General features: G+C 46.2%; 1 protein-coding gene across 1 annotated transcript in view; it reads right to left on the bottom strand.

Annotated features, from left to right (window-relative positions):
• EOGT (EGF domain specific O-linked N-acetylglucosamine transferase) overlaps positions 1-15,324 on the bottom strand; it is a 41,568-nt gene extending 26,244 nt beyond the window's left edge. The window contains exons 1-7 of the mRNA XM_056108018.1: positions 15,249-15,324; positions 13,594-13,649; positions 11,259-11,482; positions 9,072-9,172; positions 7,833-7,941; positions 3,862-3,956; positions 3,418-3,522 (exon numbers count right to left, since the gene is read on the bottom strand). Coding sequence (XP_055963993.1) covers positions 3,418-3,522; positions 3,862-3,956; positions 7,833-7,941; positions 9,072-9,172; positions 11,259-11,468 — 620 coding nt within the window. The 5' untranslated portion in view covers positions 11,469-11,482; positions 13,594-13,649; positions 15,249-15,324. The remainder of the gene's footprint in view (positions 1-3,417; positions 3,523-3,861; positions 3,957-7,832; positions 7,942-9,071; positions 9,173-11,258; positions 11,483-13,593; positions 13,650-15,248) is intronic.
• Between the last annotated feature and the right edge of the window lie 3,361 nt (positions 15,325-18,685).

Raw genomic sequence — 18,685 nt, 5'->3', positions numbered from 1 at the left:
AGACACCTAAGCATAGGGCCAAAAGTAAACCTTAAGCATTGTCAGATGTGCCCCCCCAAACAAAGATACAAAAAATGTTGAGACAAGGGACAAAGATGTTTTTGAAATTCAGCCTAAAGGTAAAGGTAAAGGCCCTCCCGTTGATCGTCGATTTGCTCGAGCGGGCCCAGTAACGTCTCCATTGGAGACTTTGTTGTTACTGTGTCTGGCATATCGAATACTCTCGGTAGCTTGCCGGGCTCTCCGAGAGGGGCGGAGGAATCGAACTCGGGTCGGCCATGTTGGCCGCTTGTAAGGCGAACGCCCTACCCGCTGTGCTATCACTCCAGCCCAATGAGCAAAAGTTAACTGGAAACTTTTCAGAGACGAGATGTACACATTGAGTTGACTAAATGGTCTAACAGCGAGATGGCTGTTATTCAAAAGGACTTCCCGTGATCCGACAAGGATTAGAAGTAACAATGAGTCCAGAATCTCTGGTGATGGGTTTCTTGGATTCTGCGAAACAGGAGATTCCAGGAATTGCGGGCACCTCGGAAGTGGCAACCGGTTCAGGCATTTGCCAGAAGAAAGGAAATTTGTTTCTCAGAAAACATCTTTGGAAGCCACAAGGCACAGTTTTCTTCCATACAGAAGACAATCACAAGCATGTGAAAGGGGGTGTTTAAAACTCTTAAAGTCCACATGAATGTGAATTAAATATGAAATAAATCCTAAAATCCATAGTTGTTCATCTAGAGAGATAGTACAGGGGGGTTAGGCATTTGCCTTAAGCACAGCTGACCCAAGTTTCATCCTTGTACCATATATGGCCCCCTGAACCCCACCAGGAGTGATATTTGAGAGCAGAACCAGGAGGAAGCCAGGAGCACCAACAAGTGTGGCCCAAAACTCTCAATGACTTTAAATATCCACAATTATGAAATATTGTGGTGATTTTAAAAAGATGTCCACAAATTATTAGCTGCCTCTTCCTTCAAGAGATATAGATTTATTTCCTTCCCTAAGGATGGGTTAATTTTAGAATTAATTTATACACAATGGCAAAGGCAGTGGTGTGTCACTCTGAGATGAGGGCACACCAAGATTGAGGTCTGTATGTTAGGGAATCCTCTCCGTGTCTCTTTCTCTGTTTCTGTCTCTGTTCTTCAACAGAGCCGCCCTAGCTCTTAGGGAAATTTGCTACTATGCTGTGAATAAAAAGAGGCCAATGTGGCTAGGAAATTATTCCTCTGGTCAACAGCCAGAAAGAGGGCCAGAGTAAAAGTACAGTGGTTAGGGCGTTTGCCTTGCACATGGACGACCAAGGTTCTATCCCTGGCATCCTATGTGGTCCCCCAAGCACTGCCAGGAGCAATTCCTGAGTGCAGGGCCAGGAGTCACCCCTGAGCATCACTGGGTGTGACACAAAAAGCAAAAAAAAAAAAGAAAAGAAAAGAAAAGAGCCAGAAAGAAATGGAAGCTTACAACCACATGAGATGAGTGAGCTCAGAAGCAGATTCTCTAGGCCCAGCTCACTTTAAAGATAACCACATTCCTGGTCAATTTGTTTCTTGATTTTGTTTTAGTTTTGGGTCACATCCAGCAGTGCTCAGGACTTATTCTTGGTTCTGTGCTCAGCGATCACTCCTGGCAGGCTCTAAGGACCATAAGGTGTTCTGGGGATCAAACCTGGGTTGGCCATGCAGAAGGCAAAAACACCATCCTAGTCATTTTGATGCAACCTCCTAAAAGATCGTACATCAGAACATTATAGATAAGCTGCTTCAAATCCTGAACATCAGAAACATAATGAGAGCATAAATATTTGTTCTTTAAGGGTTTGGAGCAATTTGTTACTTGACAACAGACAATGAACATAAAAGGATACGTGAGGACATGGCTACAGTCTACTTAAGCTCCTACATGGCCATGATCCAGAGACACACAAATGAATCTCAGACCCGAGCTATTTGCTACAGAGATGGCTCTGGACTTTGAAATAGGCCATTTTCACCGGGCCACTACAGTTGGGGGCAGGTACTATCCCTCCACCTGCCCTTTAGGAATCCTGGCAGCTGCCATCTTTTAGAATTCAGCAAAAAACTCCAGGTACAGTTGGTGGTGGCGGGAAATGCCAGGTCTCATGGGACAGGAGAAGAGTCAGTCTTTCTCCTTTCCCCCCGGCCAATGGGACTCTGAGATGATGCCCACACACAGCTACCATCTACTTAAGCTCCCACACGGCCATGATCCAGAGACAAACAAACAAATCTCGGACCCAAGCAACTTGCTACAGTGATCTCTCCAGACCATAATTATTAAAATTTTAGAATTCCTAGACATTACATTGCATCCATAACAAGCAATACAAAACACACTGTCTAGCATTGCATTTTTGGCAGGTATGAGTGGGGGTGAGACTGGGCTCAGATATCGAAAGTAACCAAAGTAGAGAAAGAAAGTATTGTACAAATTGTCTACCACGCAGGCAGGGGTAGGTGTGGAATGGGGTTGGAGGGGAATACTGGGGACTTTGGTGGTGAAAAACGTGCACTGGTGAAGGGATGGGTGATTGATGATTTTATGATCAAAGCTCAAAAAGAAAAGCTCTGTTACTATTCCTCGTGGTGAATCAATAAAAAGGGAAAAAATAATAATAAAAAATTAAAAAATGAAAAAAGAAGCATACATGAGGATATCTTGAATAATGCAGTACACAGAATAATACAAATACTGGAGCACTGGAGCACTGGAGCACTGTCCTCCCGTTGTTCATTGATTTGCTCAAGCGGGCCCAGTAACGTCTCCATTGTGAGACTTGTTGTTACTGTGTTTGGCATATCGAATACGTCATGGGTAGCTTGCCAGGCTTTGCCGTGTGAGCGAGATGTTCTCGGTAGCTTGCCGAGGGTCTCTGAGAGAGACAGAGGAATTGAACCCAGCTTGGCCGGGCCACCTGTATGCAAGACAAACGCCCTACTGCTGTGCTATCACTCCAGCCCAATACAAATACGCCCTAGGGAAATACGGTAACAAAACACACTAGAAATCAATTGTCAAATATCAGCTATCAGGGTTATGGTGCATGCCTTGCATGCAGTCTAACCCAATTCAACCCCTAGCACTTCAGTAGGTGGTCTGAGCACCTCCAGGAGTGATCCCTGAACACAGACCTAGGAGAAAGCCCTTAGCACCTCTGGGTTGATCCCCCAAACCAAAAAGTCATAAAATAAAAAAAAATTTTAGCTTTTTGGGTCACAGCTTGTCATGCACAGGGGTTACTACTGGCTCTGCACTCAGGAATTACTCCTGGCGGTGCTCAGGGGACCATATGGGATGCTGGGAATCGAACCCAGGTCGGCCTCATGCAAGGCAAACACCCTACCCACTGTGCTACTGCTCCAGCCCATAAAATAAAAATTTTAAAAATCTTACCAAGACTGCAGTGGGCTTTTACGCTGACCTTCAGACATCAATGTATGACTGTCCAGTGTACAGTGTCCTCCAATCTCCCCGCTCTGGAAGAAGCCTTCCTTAAATCTGGGAGATAGGAAGGTGAGTTCAGAAACACGCTTCATGAATTTCAGCACACAGACTGTAACTAATATGGTTCACCAACTTCTAAAATCAGTTTTCATTAGAATTTTTTTAACTCCTGATATAGTAGAATATTTCAAACATACAAAAGTAGCAGAATGGTATAAAGGAAACTTATGCAGACATACCTCAGCTTCATAATTATCAGCTTGTAACCAATCTGGGTCTTTGGCCCTTTCTCCAATATTATTACCCATGTTATTATGAAGCAAACCTAAAGCATATGCCTGGATCTGCAATGTATTCAAAATTTTCATTACATTTTAATAGCCACTTCAGTACCTGTCATGGTTTCTCTTGACGTTTCTTAAGTCAAGGTAAAGATGGGTTGCTCTGCAATACTGGAGAAAACGGGAACATTCCAGACTTGAGTCACTCTGAAATTGAATTGAGAAGGGGAGGACAGAACTCTGAGCATTAACATTCTGAGAATGCACCCAGACTTGCTAAACCTGTTGATGGCTTGTACAACTTCAAGTTCAAACTACATAGCTTGATAAAGAATTTAAAATTTTTAAAGCATTTTTCTGATCCCTAGCAAAGCCTGGTCAAGCACACTTAGGCCAATTCACACACTTTTAGGTTATTATGAAGAACCCCCAAGCATTCTATTTATATCACTTCAGATTTTAAAGCCAAGAAGTATATCTGCAGCTTAGACCAGTACTTTTCAAAAAGAAAGGAAGAAACAAACTCAGAAACTACACTATCCCCGGTCGTGTGAGGAAAACGTTTTTCAAAAGCAAGCCAAATGAAACAAAGAAGAATGAAAATTTAAAAATGAAAAAATGAAACAAAAAATTACGAAAGAGATGTTAAGATGCAAGGCAGGAAGGGAAGCTTACCAATTTTATTAAGAGAGACTTTCTGTAAACCATAAACCTTGTGGGAATTTCTGTCTCAGTAGAAGCATGAGGGCAGTGTTTTCTAATTCACTGAAGAGTACATGCCCGGGTCCTGTTTCTATCAATCCAGTTTGTATTGAAAGATGAATACTCCCAAAACATTCATCTACTCTACTATGGATTTTTATTTATTGGTGAACTGCTATCTTCCTGATTTCTACCCATAACTTGCAATGAACGTGAGACTCTAATCTTGACCCGAATGGGATCCATAGCTGGTATGGGGCCATACTCAAGCAGCAATAACAGGATTAAGTATTTTCATACTTAAAACGCTGGTTTGGTTTGGCTTTGGGCCACACCTGTTAGTGCTCAGGGCTTAGTCAACCTCCTAAAAATCCTGCATCAGGCAACCTCCCAAAAAATCCTGCATCAGAATCACAGCAGGAAGCATTCTATAAGCAGAGACTTTCTGAGTCTCCTGTACTAGGAGGCTGTTCCTGAACCCATTCTGTGTGACTAGACTCCACCAAAGTGTGCAACATATGAAGCAGGGGCTGATAATGGCACCCTGCAGCAGGGCAGGTTATGGCCAGGCCTCCCACCTGCAAATGCATCTTTTAAAAGTTCTATTATGGCCAGAACAGCACAATACATAGTACACACAACAGTACAGCAAGTAGAGCACTTGCCTTGCATGTGTTGAACCAGGTTCGGTCCCCAGCACCCCATAGCATCTCCCAAGCCCTGCTAGGAGTGATCCCTGAGCATAAAATCAGGTGTAAGCACTGAGCACTATCATATGTGAACCAAAAACAAATTAATAATAATAAAAATAAATAAAAGTTAAACTATGTGTCATCTCCAAAAATACGATAGCACATATATTCCACTTTTGGAATTTTTTTAATTTTAGTTTTCTCAAATTCCTGGAATTAAGAAAAGGTCCCTGGGGGGCTGGAGCAATAGCACAGTGGGTAGGGCATTTGCCTTGCATGCAGTCGACTGGGTTTGATTTCCAGCATCCCATGGGGTCTCCCGAGCACCGCCAGGAGTAATTCCTGAGTGCATAGCCAGGAGTAATCCCTCTGCATCACCGGGTGTGACCAAAAAAATACAAATAAAAAGAGAGAGAGGAAAAAAAAGCAAAAGGAAAAGTCCATAAGATGTCAGAGACATGGAACAAGTTCAAGAATATGGGACTAAAGTGATAGAATAGCAGGTAGAGCACCTGCCTTGCATGCTCCCAATCCAGGTATGCTCCCTGGCACCCTATATGATTCCACCAGGAGTGACCCCTGAGTGCTGAGGGAGGACTAAGCCCTGAGCACTGACAGGTGTGGCCCCAAAGCCAAACCAAACCAAAAAAAAATTATATAAACATAGAGAGAGAAAAAGAGTAAGAGAATAAATGTTAATCTAAATGCTACAACTTCATAGGCGTTTAAAAACTAACACCAATGGGGCTGGAGCTATTGCACAGCGGGGAGGGCGTTTGCCTTGCATGCGGTCAACCAGGTTGGATTCCCAGCATCCCATATGGTCCCATGAGCATCGCCAGGGGTAATTCCTGAGTTCACGAACCAGGAGTAACCTCTGTGCATCACCGGATGTGACCCAAGAAGAAAAAAAAAATAACACCGAAGCCTTTGCTAGGAGCCGGTTCTGCAGGGGGCATTTCAAATGCAGAATCTGAAAATGTTTTGCTGTTCTGTGTGGGGGGTGGGGTGGGGGGAGGATGTTCTGTACAGGGCTTGCTCTATGCAGGCCTCAAAGGGCAGGGCAGGAGGTAAGATGTTTGTTCTTCATGCAGCCAAGCATGGCTCAATTCCTGACACTACTTATGGTCCCTTGGTGAGCCCTGAACACAGAATCAGGAGTAAGCCCTGAGCACAGTCATGTGTCCTCCCCCCAAACAAAAACAACAACAACAACAACAACAACTCCAGGAGCTGGAGAGATAGTACAGTGCTTGTCTTGCAAGTAGTCAACCAGGGTTCAATCCCCAGGATTCATTCCATATGGTGCCCCGAGCATCACCAAGAGAAATTCCTGAGTGCAGAGTCAGGAGAAACCGCTGGGCAAAGCCAGTTGTGGCTCAAAGAGAAAAACAAAGAAATAAAAAACAAAACACACACACACGCACACACACACACACACACACACAATAGGAGCTAGCTCAAAGAATAGTAGTCCTTGCTTTGCATGCAGTCTCAGCATTTCATGTTCCCCAGAGCACTACTGGGTGTGATCCATGATCACTGAGCCAGAAATAGCCAAGAGTAACAGAAATATGGATCAAAAGCAAAACTTAAAATCCACTTCGCAAATAGAATGCAAGCTATAACATGCTCAACGAAGAACAGTGTGGAATGGCAGTATTTGTAAAGAATTATAAAGTTGCAATTATCAATTTGCATTTTTTTAGCATATATTGGGAGTAAATATTCCAAAACTAGACAAAGGGTCAAAGGCATGCAGAGCTCCATGGACTGGAGTGCAGGCTTTGCACACAGGAGGCCGGGTTCGGTCACCAGTATCACAGGTTCTCCTAAGCACAGGCAGGAGTGCACCCTGAGTACAGAGCTTAGAATAGCTCCTGAGACCCCTGAGTATGATTCAAAAGCAAAACAAAAAAATAAAGAATTTAACTGATCAGAATTTATTGATGTGTGAGAACAGGCCGTGAGGGCCTCTGGGGTAGCTCAGTGGCTTTGGCCTCCTGCCTTGCAAGCTTAAGGCTGAGAGTTCAATTCCCAGTGCCACCACATATGCTGATCGAGTTCCATGATTCTACTGTGTGTGTCAGGCAGTTACGCTGTCTGTGATCCCCAGTGTTGTAGATGATTTCCAGCTGCATGGGAATCAGGTACATGCTAGCATTGCAACCACAAGAGGTGAAGGCCTTCAAGCACCAAAAGTCAAAAAGATGTCAAACCAGGATTAAGGGGTGACTGGCAAGAATACTACAATCAGAATGTGCATGAGCCCCACAACTCAAAGAGGGAGCGACCCCCAGCCCCCATGAGGACCCCAGGGGAGCATGCAAGCACTGCAACCTGAAGAATGCCCCCTACACGCATCACAAGGAAATGCACCAATGACGACAATGACCACTGGATGTGACCTCCTGGCATCACCCACAACAATCAACAACCACCACAGGGAAGGGAAGCGGGTAGGGGAGGAAAAGGAAAAACAAAACAAAACAAAACAAAACAACAGGATATGCCTTTCGAGTGAAACGGAAATACTGTAGGACAGTTACACTCATGCACACATACAAAAATTCTCATAAATACGTATCAGGAAAGAGTTCCTTTCAGGGTGCCACCCCCAACGTTGCAATCTAAGCGCTGCAGGGACTTTTTCACAGCCACACTCATTTCCCCGCAGCTCTACACCAACCGTTTCCTTGGGGTGGCAAAGTGAATGCAGCTCCTCCAGCCGCTCGCCAGCGTAGCCAAAGTCAGCCTGTCTCCAGAAGATATCCTGGGCCGACTCCAGGGTGTCCGTCCTACTCTCAAACAAAGAAATTCCACACAGCTGGTTTGTAATTTTTTTCCAAACCTGGAATCTTTTTCCAACAGTTAGTTTGTCATTACTTGTCAAGTAAACTTTGACTTCCCTGGAACTATTCCTCACTATGCAAAACTTACTAAAATACGTTACTTACAAACTTATATCACTGTAACACTTTATCACTGTCATTCTGATAATCGTCAAATTACTCGAGCAGGTGCCAGTAATGTCTCTATTCCTCCCAGCCCTGAGATTTTAGCATCCTCTTCTTACTCATCTTTTCCCAACAATTGGAGGCTCTTTCAGGGTCAGGGGAATGAGACCTATATAACTTATATATTGATTAAAAAATACAATAAAAATGAAATGAGGAACTGAAGACAATGAAGTATTTATTACTCTATATCCTTTTCCCACTATACTTGAATGTATTGAAATACTTTCATACCAAAGTATATTTTATATCAAATCCTACCTTCTAGAACTGTCAATCTATCTTCATAAGTATGCTGGGGGAAAATGTTTCTCCATGTGTCAAAGGAAATGAGAGAGGGGGAGATCAGTCAAGTTAAGCTCATGATTGAACAAGCAAATTATTATCTAAAGGAATTACTATCTGAAACAAAACATCTAGTTGGCCATTGAAGCATTGCATATAATGCAGAGCTAAAGATGACTTGGAACTTGGAACTATGCTTGGAATATCACGATTCACTCAAATGAAAGATAGAATCCGGAGTTCTGATCTTCGTCAACGCTCAAGAATCAGGGACGCTGTCTCATTTGCCAAGACATCAAAAATCAGATGGGCTGGACACGTAATGAAGTTTACAGACAACCGCTGGACTAGAGCCATTACTGATTGGATTCCACGAGACATCAAAAGATCACGTGGACGCCCACCTATAAGATGGTCAGACTTCTTCGTCAAGACCCTAAATGATCGGTTTGAGGCTCTACATGTTCCTAAAACGAACAGATACCATTGGGCTACGCTAGCACGCAACCGGGATGAATGGAGACGTTACTGGCACCCGCTCAAATAAATCGATGAATAACGGGGATTAAGTGATTAAGTGATTAAAGATGACTTAAAATTGAGAATTATGGCAACTGCAGACTTACCATCCCATGTCCACGTAGTTGCAAACAGGGTAACCAAATCTGAACTCTGGTTGGCAGGATTTTTCATAACCCCAGCAGTAGTTTAAATTCTCTAAGTGTTTCTAGAATGTAAGACACATGAATATTTAACTCATCTCTCTTCTAACATTGAAAAAGGACTCCAACATTTTTCTCATGAAAAAAATAAATCCTTGGGGGTACGGTGCCGCCAGCAGGTCAATCTGTACCTGTGAGGCGAGTGCATCAGCAGCCTGATGGCATCTTCAGACTTCCAGATACCCCAAAATTGCTGCTGTGCCTTTGGCCAGACCCCAAAAACTTAGGGCAAAGTTTACCAAGAAAGCAAACTGCCAAAAGTTAGTTATATGGGAGCCACACCCACAAACCACCTCCAGCTCAGCTATATAATTGGAGGCATGGCCTCTCTGGTTCCTGATTGGACTGCTTAATGGCCATGATCCCAGAGACTCAGAAACAAATCTCGAAACCCAGAGGCTTTTGGCAGAAATGCATCTGGTCCTTGCAGTAGGTTACTGGTGATGGGTCACCTCAGGTGGGAATAGGTTTCATGACTTGGCCTGTTCCCCCTGGCGGCCCAGTGGCCGCCATCCTCCAGAGACCACTGGACAGTCAGGTTTGGGCCCGCAGCGACAAGACATGTGGGGCCTCTAGGGATGGGGGTGGAGTCTGCCCTTTCCTCCCCATCCCAACAAGACCCTGAGTGGCTGCCCACAAAAGGTCTCTCTGGCTCCTGATCAAGCTGCTTAATGGCCATGATCCCACAGACGCAGGAACAAATCTTGGAACCCAGCAGGTTTTGGCAGAAATCCCTCCAGATTTAATTGTTAAAATTTCAGAATTTCAAAATCGCATGGCTAGTACTGTGGCCGCACAACATCTATGTTATTCATAACCAGCAATAGAAAACAAATTGTCTACTGTTGCCTTTTCGGCATGAAGGAACCAGCCGAGGAACCCAGATGTGTGGGACCCGGGGCGTAGATCTCCAAGCCTGCTCGGATTGGGACTGGAGCCTCCTCCACCCAGATCCCCCATCTTCCAGTATGTAGGCGTTACACCCACCAACTGTCCCCAGCGCCCTGTAATCCAAGGCAAATACCCTATCTGCTGTCTATCCCCCTGGTTCCTGAACTGGTATTCTATCAACAAAAACACAGGTGCTAAATTAAATGGATCATTTTTATTCATCAGTCAGTATTAGCAGATCCCCTGCAAGAAAGGGAGTTCTCTGAAGTCCTTAAGAGACACAGCAGCTAACTGTTGGCAAGGGAGTGAGAAGGCTATTTTCCAAGATCCAGGGAGCAATGCTGGTCTTTTCCCAGGTTTCTTCTCCATATGCTTCCTGTGCTGGCACCATGGGAAAGGAAGCATCTCACAATGCCCCGCTTTGATCTAAGAGCATTTGGGAGACATCTTAATGGGCTCCAATTTGAGGCCTTTCCAACAACTCTAAAACAGAAGGAATACCACAGTAACCTCTTAATTAGGAGGAGGCGGAGGCGGAGGTGTTGTTGCTGAAATTAGGTGCTAAGAACCGCTTTTAAGTGCAGTTTTAAAAATAAGAGGTGAGAAAGCCCTTGGTCAAATTGAACTAGATACTCTTCTCTGCATAGAATCTGCTTCGCTTCATTTACAGAGTGTTTTACTGGTGAAGTCTATTTACACCTCACATGGGAGTGATGATGGTGAAATTCAATCACTTGGAAGTTGTAGGTGAAATATGATGATTGATTTGACTGCCACCAAAGAGGGTATCTACCTTCAGGTTCAGGTTATATTTCGGAACTAGTCTGATAACCCAACCAGCATCCTTGCAAAAATAAATAAAAGGATAAAAAACAAGTTGGTCCGAAGGATGTGAGTTTTTGTTAAACTGTTTAACATTGTCTCCTGCTCACAACCAAACTTGACTAGCTGGGATTTTTTGAGAGAGAGAACACAGGGGATTGCCCTGCCACAGAGACAGGGGGGATGGGGGGATGGGGGTGGGAGGGATATTATCCATGGTGGTGGAAAATGGGCACTGGTGGAGGGATGGGTATCTGATCATTGTATAATTGAAACCAAAGCACAAAAAATTGTAAATCTACAACTTTAAAAAAAAAATACAATAAAGGGGAAAAAAAAATAAAGTACAATGAATGGAAAAAAAAAAACAATACCGACCTTATATGGACACTGTGCATCTTTCTTACAGACCGCGGCAATGTGCCCATTATTGTGCAAAAAGTAGGGGATGTGTTCTTCTGGCAAGTGGATGCTGGGGTAGTCAAAGAGCGGGGCATCTGCACTGCCCTTGGCAATGGGAGGATACTCATCTTGACCACTCAGTGGGACTTCATGAAGCAGGACTCCAAAAACAAACAGCATTAACATAGCAACTTCCGAACCTAGAGAAAAAAAATTAAACCCACCTCTGTTAAGATCTAACCTTTAAAAGGCAATGGGGATTAGGGGAAGGTGAGGGCATAGTACAGCAGGTAGGGAGCTTGTCTTGCCTGTGCCAACCCAGGTTCAATCCCCAGCATCCCATATAGTCTCCTGAGCACTGCTAGGGGTAATTCCTGAGCGCAGAGCCTGGAGGAACCCCTGAGCATTGCCAGGTGTGGCCCCCAAAAACAAAAATAATCAAAAGACAAAGGGGGTCACAGACTAAAGCACAAGTACCAAAAAAAAAAAACCTCAGCAATATCACTGCATGTTTTTTATTCAGCATTTATTACAAACCTATTATATGCCAGAAATTGTGTAAGGATCTAGACATACAGAGGTGAATAAAATTAAAAAGACCCTTTCTTTCTTTCTTTCTTTCTTTCTTTCTTTCTTTCTTTCTTTCTTTTTTCAGGAAAAGGGAGCCAAACCCAGCAGTGCTTACTCCCGGCTCTGCGCTCAGCAATCACTCCTGGCAGGCGCAGCGTGCCAGCAATCGAACCCAGATGGACTGCATACAAGGCAAGCAGGCTCCCTGCTATCCTATCACTCTGGCCCCAAAAGACCTGACTTTAATGGAGCTTATAACCCAATATAAGGAATGCAAAATAAACAAAGACATAAACAAACAACTCCAGATGTTGACAAGTGCGAGAATCAAATGAGTCAGAAGCAGGCAAATTTTAGAGAAACAGAGGTTAAGGTACTTGTCTTGCATGCGGCCAATCTGAATTCGATCCCTGGCACTGCACAGTTCCCCAAGCACTTGCATTAAACTTCCAGCCCAATTGGCCAAGAACTGCTGGGACTAACCCCTAACCCCTGATGGCCACTAGGTGGTCCCCCCAAAGTTCATCATCACGATTAGCCTAAGGGGACATAGCTCTTTTATGTTATAAGGATGCATCAGTGGACATGTCCTTGTGAAGCCTATACTCGTGTGTATAAAATAACAGTCTCTGAGGGCAGAAAGTTCAGCATAGGAGAAAATTGCCTTGTACATGGCCAATCTGAGTTCAATTTCTGGCATATTATACGGTCCCCCAAGCACAATCAGGAGTTATTTCTAAGTGCATCGCCAGAAGTAACCCATGAGTAGAACCAGGTATGACCTCCCACACCCTGCCCGCCCACCCCTGCCCCCCCAAAAAAGAAAATCAAAGAGCAATCTCTGATCTTAAGAGTTAAGACTTAGAAAACTCCAGAAGTGAAATCCAGGCAGTTTGTCCCACAATTTAGCATTAACTCCTTGCTGACATCGCTTAGCATGATGGAAAAACAGCCCATCACAACCTGATACTATTAACCCCATAAAGGACTTAAATCTCTTAGACAAGATTTCTCCTTTATAACTCAGAAAATAAGCATGTCATTCATGGTTTACTTAGTTCTATCTTAGCTTTAAAGTGGGGAGCGGGGTCGGAGTGACAGTACAGCAGATAGGACGTTTGCCTTGCACACAGCTGACCTGGGTTCAATTCCCAGCATCCCATATGGTCCCCCAAGGACCGGCAGGAGTAATTCTTGAGTGTAGAGCCAGGAGTAACCCCTGAGCATTGCTGGGTATGACCAAAAAAAAAAAAACAAAACAAAAAAAAGACTTGTTCCTTTAAAAAAAATTTTTTTAATGAAAAAAACAAGAAAAATAAAGTGAGGAGCAAAAAAGTTCCCTTCCCATCAGTTGATAGAACCATAATCCATATTAATTGCTCCCTGGCAAGGTTTAGCAATGGGGATGGTGGAAAATTCAGCTTTAAAACCAAGTCTTCATTAATAGTGGGAGAGGTGGATGGAGCCATTAGAAACAGACCAGTATGTTCACTCAAGCTGCAAACAGCGGGGACAGGAAGAAGAAAACCTTTGCCACCCTAGAGTGATGGTGGGGGGGGGGGTGCTAATTTTCCCTTTAGGTGCCTCAGGAGACTATGTTATTATCTACTGGTGAATGAACATTTTTTAGTTAGAACTTTTACCCAATGTTGAACAGGTGACAGTTTTACAAAAGATAAAAATACATATTAATAGTAACTGATTCTACATTTAAAAAAAAAAAGATTTACTTAAAACTCACCTCTTTAATCTTCAAAACCACCCAGAAGCTGTTGCAATGATTCAGGCATCTAAAACCTGTCACAAATGAAACACATCACCTTAAATAGAAGCTAAACTAGATTATTATCCAAGTGAACATTTTGAATTAAGGGGGAAACTGAGAAATAGTTCAATGAGATAACCCCTATGCAGAAGGCCTAGCTCATTGGGTTCTTCCTTTTCCTAAAGAAAACCTGCTACTAAGTGTCAAGTAAAGAAAGCACATTTAAAGTAATAACTTAAGATTCCAACAATGAACAGGAATAAGGATCCACGTTCTAGGCATCAACTGGTCCAGGCCAACAAACAGTATCAGAAAGGACAAGGGGAGGGGCTGAAGCAATAACACAACGTATAGGGCGTTTGCCTTGCACGCGGCCCACCCGGGTTTGAATCCCAGCCTCCCATATGGTCTCCTGAGCACTGCCAGGAGTAATTCCCGAGTGCAGAGCCAGGAGTAACCCCTGAGTATAGCGGCTGTGACCCCCCCCCCCCAAAAAAATGACAAGGGGAAAAAAATCCCTGCAGCAATTTGCCTATTTTCAAGGAAATATTCCTACTCACTAAGCCACACCTAAGACTTGTAGCTGCACGAGCTATCCTTTAACTCGTCGTTCACTTTTAAAAGTCATTGATTTTCTCCCTCCCTCCTTCCCTCCCCCCCGCCCCCCACATACAGTCACTGATAGGATCAAGTCCTGACCTTTCCAAGCCCATTGTCCTCAGCTGAGCTCTATAGCCCCAACTCAGCTCACTGATCCATGGCAATGCAGTTAACACTTGGGTCATGGGAAAAAGACCTCGATGAGAAACGTGGTTTTTGCAGCAGGCACGTACCCACTCGCCTAAGCTAACGGGAAGTGGCGCTGGCTGCGTGACAGCACAAGCCCGGTCCTGGCCAGGGGCCTTCCCTGGCGTCTCTCGCCCCGGCCAGGGCCTCCCGAGGATGGGCGGGAACGGAGGGAAGTTTTTGGTGGCTGCGATAACTTTCTCCTTGGGCGCAATGCAGCCGGCTCTGTCCACTTGTGGATCTTAGCTTTGGATTTCCACGGGCCTGGACCGGGGGAGAGGCCGATGGGAAGCGGCCGCGAGATGCTGAGAGGTGGACCTGGGGCTACAGGCAGGAGAAGGGCTCCAGCGGGTGCGACAGGGCGATGCTACCACGCAACTGGCGGCTGCAGCGCTCGGCGCAAGCCAGAGTCGGGGCCTCCCGCGCAGCGCGTCCCCCCGGCGACCCCAGTTTCACGGTGGGCGACCAGCGCCCGCCGCATTCTCGGGTCTCGACCGCGGGAAGTGGGGGGGGGGTTCCGGGGCGCAGAGGCACCCCACCCCCGGGCCGTGCCCTCTCGGGGATCAGCCAGGGTCCCCCGCCCGCCCCCTCCACAGCCCCAGACCGAAGCGCTGGGGAGGACCCCACGGGAGGACGCTCCGCCGGGGCGGAGAAGCCGGGGGCGCGGCGGCGTCTCGGCTGCGCCTGGCGGGCTCGGGGGAGCCCCAGCTCGGGGACGAGGGTCGCGATCGCCTGCCCCGCACCCGCTGGCTGGGGAGCGGCGGCCGGGCCCGAGGCGCGCGGGCGGTGCCGGTGCGGGGAGGCGGGCGCAGGGCAGGCTCCGCCGAGCGCCCCGCAAGGCCCACCTGCAGCCGGGCGATCCGGGGCTCCCGAGCCGGAGGACGACGACGAGGGGCGGGGAGGCGGCCGCTCCGGGCCGCCAGCGTCACAACCGGCTGCGGCCGCCCACCGGAAACCTCGGGCGCCGGGGCCGGCCAGGGGGCGCCGAGGAGCGGTCGGGACGCCTCGGCGGGCCGGCCCGGCCCGGGGGCGGGTCCCCGAGTGGGGCCCGGCGGGAAGCGCGCGGCCGGGGGCCCGGGGTGGGGAGCGCCCAGCTGCCGCCGGGTGGGCGCCCGGAGCCCGGATCTCAGCACGAAGAGCCCCGGGTTCCAAGCAGGGCGGCGGGAGCGGGCAGAGGGCGCGCACAGGCCCGCGCGCGCGGGGGCGAGACCCCGGGCTCCTCTCCCGGGCCGGCGAGGCGGGGCTTCCTTGCCTTCTTTCTCTCAAGCCGACGCCGTCTGAGCGCGGGTGCCGCGTTTGCGGTGCCGGGTTGCCACGCCGCACCCGCCTCCAAGCGTACCCCCAAACGTCCCGCGCACACGAAGTCCACGGGACCCCTGCTCGCGTTTCTGCCCCGTCCCCACGACGTTCCTTCAGTAGTCTGAAGCCAGTGATGGTTTTCCCTGCATCTTGCTCCTCCGTACGGTGCCTCCCTTACTCCAATCTGGAGACTGAAATTGCGCTTTGGGGGAGGGAGGCGAGGTTGAGGGCACATGCGACAGTGCTCAGGGCTGACTCCCGCCTCTGTGTTCAGGGGTCACTCCTGGAGGAAGAAGAGCGTGGGGGTACCGAGGGATGGCAATGCAGTCAACCCTGCGCTCGGCAAGCCAGACCATCTCTCTAGCACCAGGCATAGCATATTCTGAACGAAGGGGTTTCTTGTCTCCCTCCCTGAGGACCCAAGTGCTGTACCGAGGAGCTGAATTTTTTTTTTTTTTGAATCACACCCAGAGATGCAAGGGATTACTCCTGGCTCAAGCACTCAGGAATTACTCCTCGCGGTGCTCAGGGGACCATATGGGATGCTGGGAATCGAACCCGGGTCAGCCTCATGCAAGGCAAACATCCTAGCCTCTAGGCTATCGCTCCAGCCCCCCACGGGGTTGAATTTTGTCGTTGTTTTAGCACGACAGATTCTGGACTCTTAATCAGCACGTGCGCAGTCTAGAGGGTAGCAGAATGGGTCATTACAGATTCATCTGTACAGATTCAACTTGAACAGATTAAATGAAGACTGATCACAGAACAAGCATGATCAGGAATGTGGTCACTAGTAGAAATAATAACCATAAGGAAACACAAGTTCATTTTCAGGGACTTGCTTTCAAAAAAATTATTTGTTTACCTGTGTTGGAGTTGCTATAAATTCCAGTAGTAGTCCCTTTCACTGGGGATATCCTGCTTGGACTTTTTCCCCCAGATAATAGCAGTTTAAATACATGTTACTTGGCATGGGCCTTAAGCGCTGTATAGTATTAATTCAACTTAAAAAAAAATCAAATCACTGTGAGAGAGTTATAAAGTTGTTGGGTTCATGCAAAAAACTTCCTTTAAGAGTACTACTGCTCTATTTGTCCACTTTTTGCCTATCTCATGCCAGTAAGAACAGAATTTGACGTTTACCAGTGCTCAGGGACCAGAGACCATTCCCGACTGCCACGCAGTATCAGAATCCAGCCAGCACATGCTTCACCCCTTTGAATTATCTCCTCCCAAACAAGAGCAGCAGTTCTTCAAAGTGTTTTCTTAGTAGACTTGCTACCATCTTATTTTTTGTCACTGTATGAATGTATCTTTCCTGTTAGTTGATTCAATCTGAATCGCAGTCATTTAAAAAATGTTAACAAGCTAGTTTTCCACTGAGCGATGAACAATAGAGATATCATATGACCTATGAGAAAGGCTTCTAAATATAGGTCGATCCCTTTGTAAGGATATGCAAGCCAATCAAATTGGTGTGATGTGTTCATGATGCTATTTTAAATAGCTGCTTATTACGCTGTGCTTATTCAGATTCAGAAGAACCACTTTGATAGGATTTTTAAGGATGGTGTTCTAACCTGCTACAAGTTATCAACATTTACTTCCCCTCTCAAATCAGCTGTTATACTTTTGATTTCTTTCAAAATTGACATTACAATAAACTCAAATGTCTATTTCTAAGGGACTAATTGAATAAGTTATGGTATACCCACACAATGTAGAACTAAGAAGGCGAAAGTATTGAGAAATAGCAATACTGTAGGGACACTATCCCCCAACAAACATTGAGGACCCAGGGGGCCACTCACAGAGATATTCAGCCCTACTGTTTGGGCTTAACTCTGCCGCAATAAGCCAGCCATCCTCCAGGGTGCTTAAGTCACGCAATTCGGGAAACTTCTAGCATGCAAAGCTTGTACTCTACCACTTCCCACTATCTCCTGGTCCCCTGACTAGGGAAATTTTGGAGGGAAAGGGTGTATAAATGCCTTTCTTTTACCTAGGAAGGGGTAATACTTATGTACATGTATAAAGATATATCTACATACATGCGTGTCTTTTTTATAAATTGAAGAGCGTCAGTACCTACAGGGTGGGGGTATGATGTGGGTACAGAACTGTGATAAAGGACTGGAGCAATAGTACAGCAGGTAGGATGTTTGCCTTGTACGAGGCTAACCTGGATTTGATCCCCAGCATCCCATATGGTCCTCCAAGCACCACCAGGAGTAATTCCTGAGAGCAGAGCCAGGAGTAACCCTTGAGCACTGCCGAGTATGACCCAAAGTGGAAAAAAAATGATAAAAGTTTAAATTTAAGATCAAAGCAGTTTTACTTGCCAACTCAAGCCAAATAACAACAAATATAACTAGAAGTATTAGAGTAAGTCTACTCTATAGCACCTAAGTTTTTAACTCATCTGACAGTAAAAGGAGGAAGTGATGTGAACCTCTTATCCAAGTCCAGCAGACTGGATGCAGGTGGGCAACAGCTCCCAGCAGTTATCTCTTAGGAGGTAGGGAGGTTCACTTCCGAGCAAAAATCTTCAGTGGCTCCTATCAAAACTCAGAGACATCTTCAAGACCAGAGGTCTAGTTTGAAATTTCCTTTTCCCCACTGCCCAGGGCCAAAGATCTTTAGCACATAAACAAGGAACTGGCTTCCCGTGCTTAACAATGATTTCTAGTAAACAGGCAGGATGCAGAACTTCACCACTGACACCAATCTCGCCCAGGCATTTTTTTTTTCTCTTCATCACATCATTTGCTTCAGAGCCAAGATTTGGAACTGTGATATAGTACAGACTTTACTTTCCTCTCCACACAAATACCAGGATGTATATCTAACGTGGCTCTCATGAGAGTGGTTCTAATAAATCTTAAAAACATATCTGTAAGGGGCTGGAGCGATAGCACAGCAGGTAGGGCATTTGCCTTGCACGCCGCCAACTTGGCCGACATAGGTTTGATTCCCAGCACCC

The sequence above is a fragment of the Sorex fumeus genome, unplaced genomic scaffold, assembly GCF_029834395.1.
Source record: "Sorex fumeus unplaced genomic scaffold, SorFum_2.1 ptg000191l, whole genome shotgun sequence".
In the NCBI taxonomy this organism is placed as follows: domain Eukaryota; kingdom Metazoa; phylum Chordata; class Mammalia; order Eulipotyphla; family Soricidae; genus Sorex; species Sorex fumeus.
Note: the sequence above shows the minus strand (reverse complement) of the source record. Positions and strands in the feature narration are given on the sequence as shown.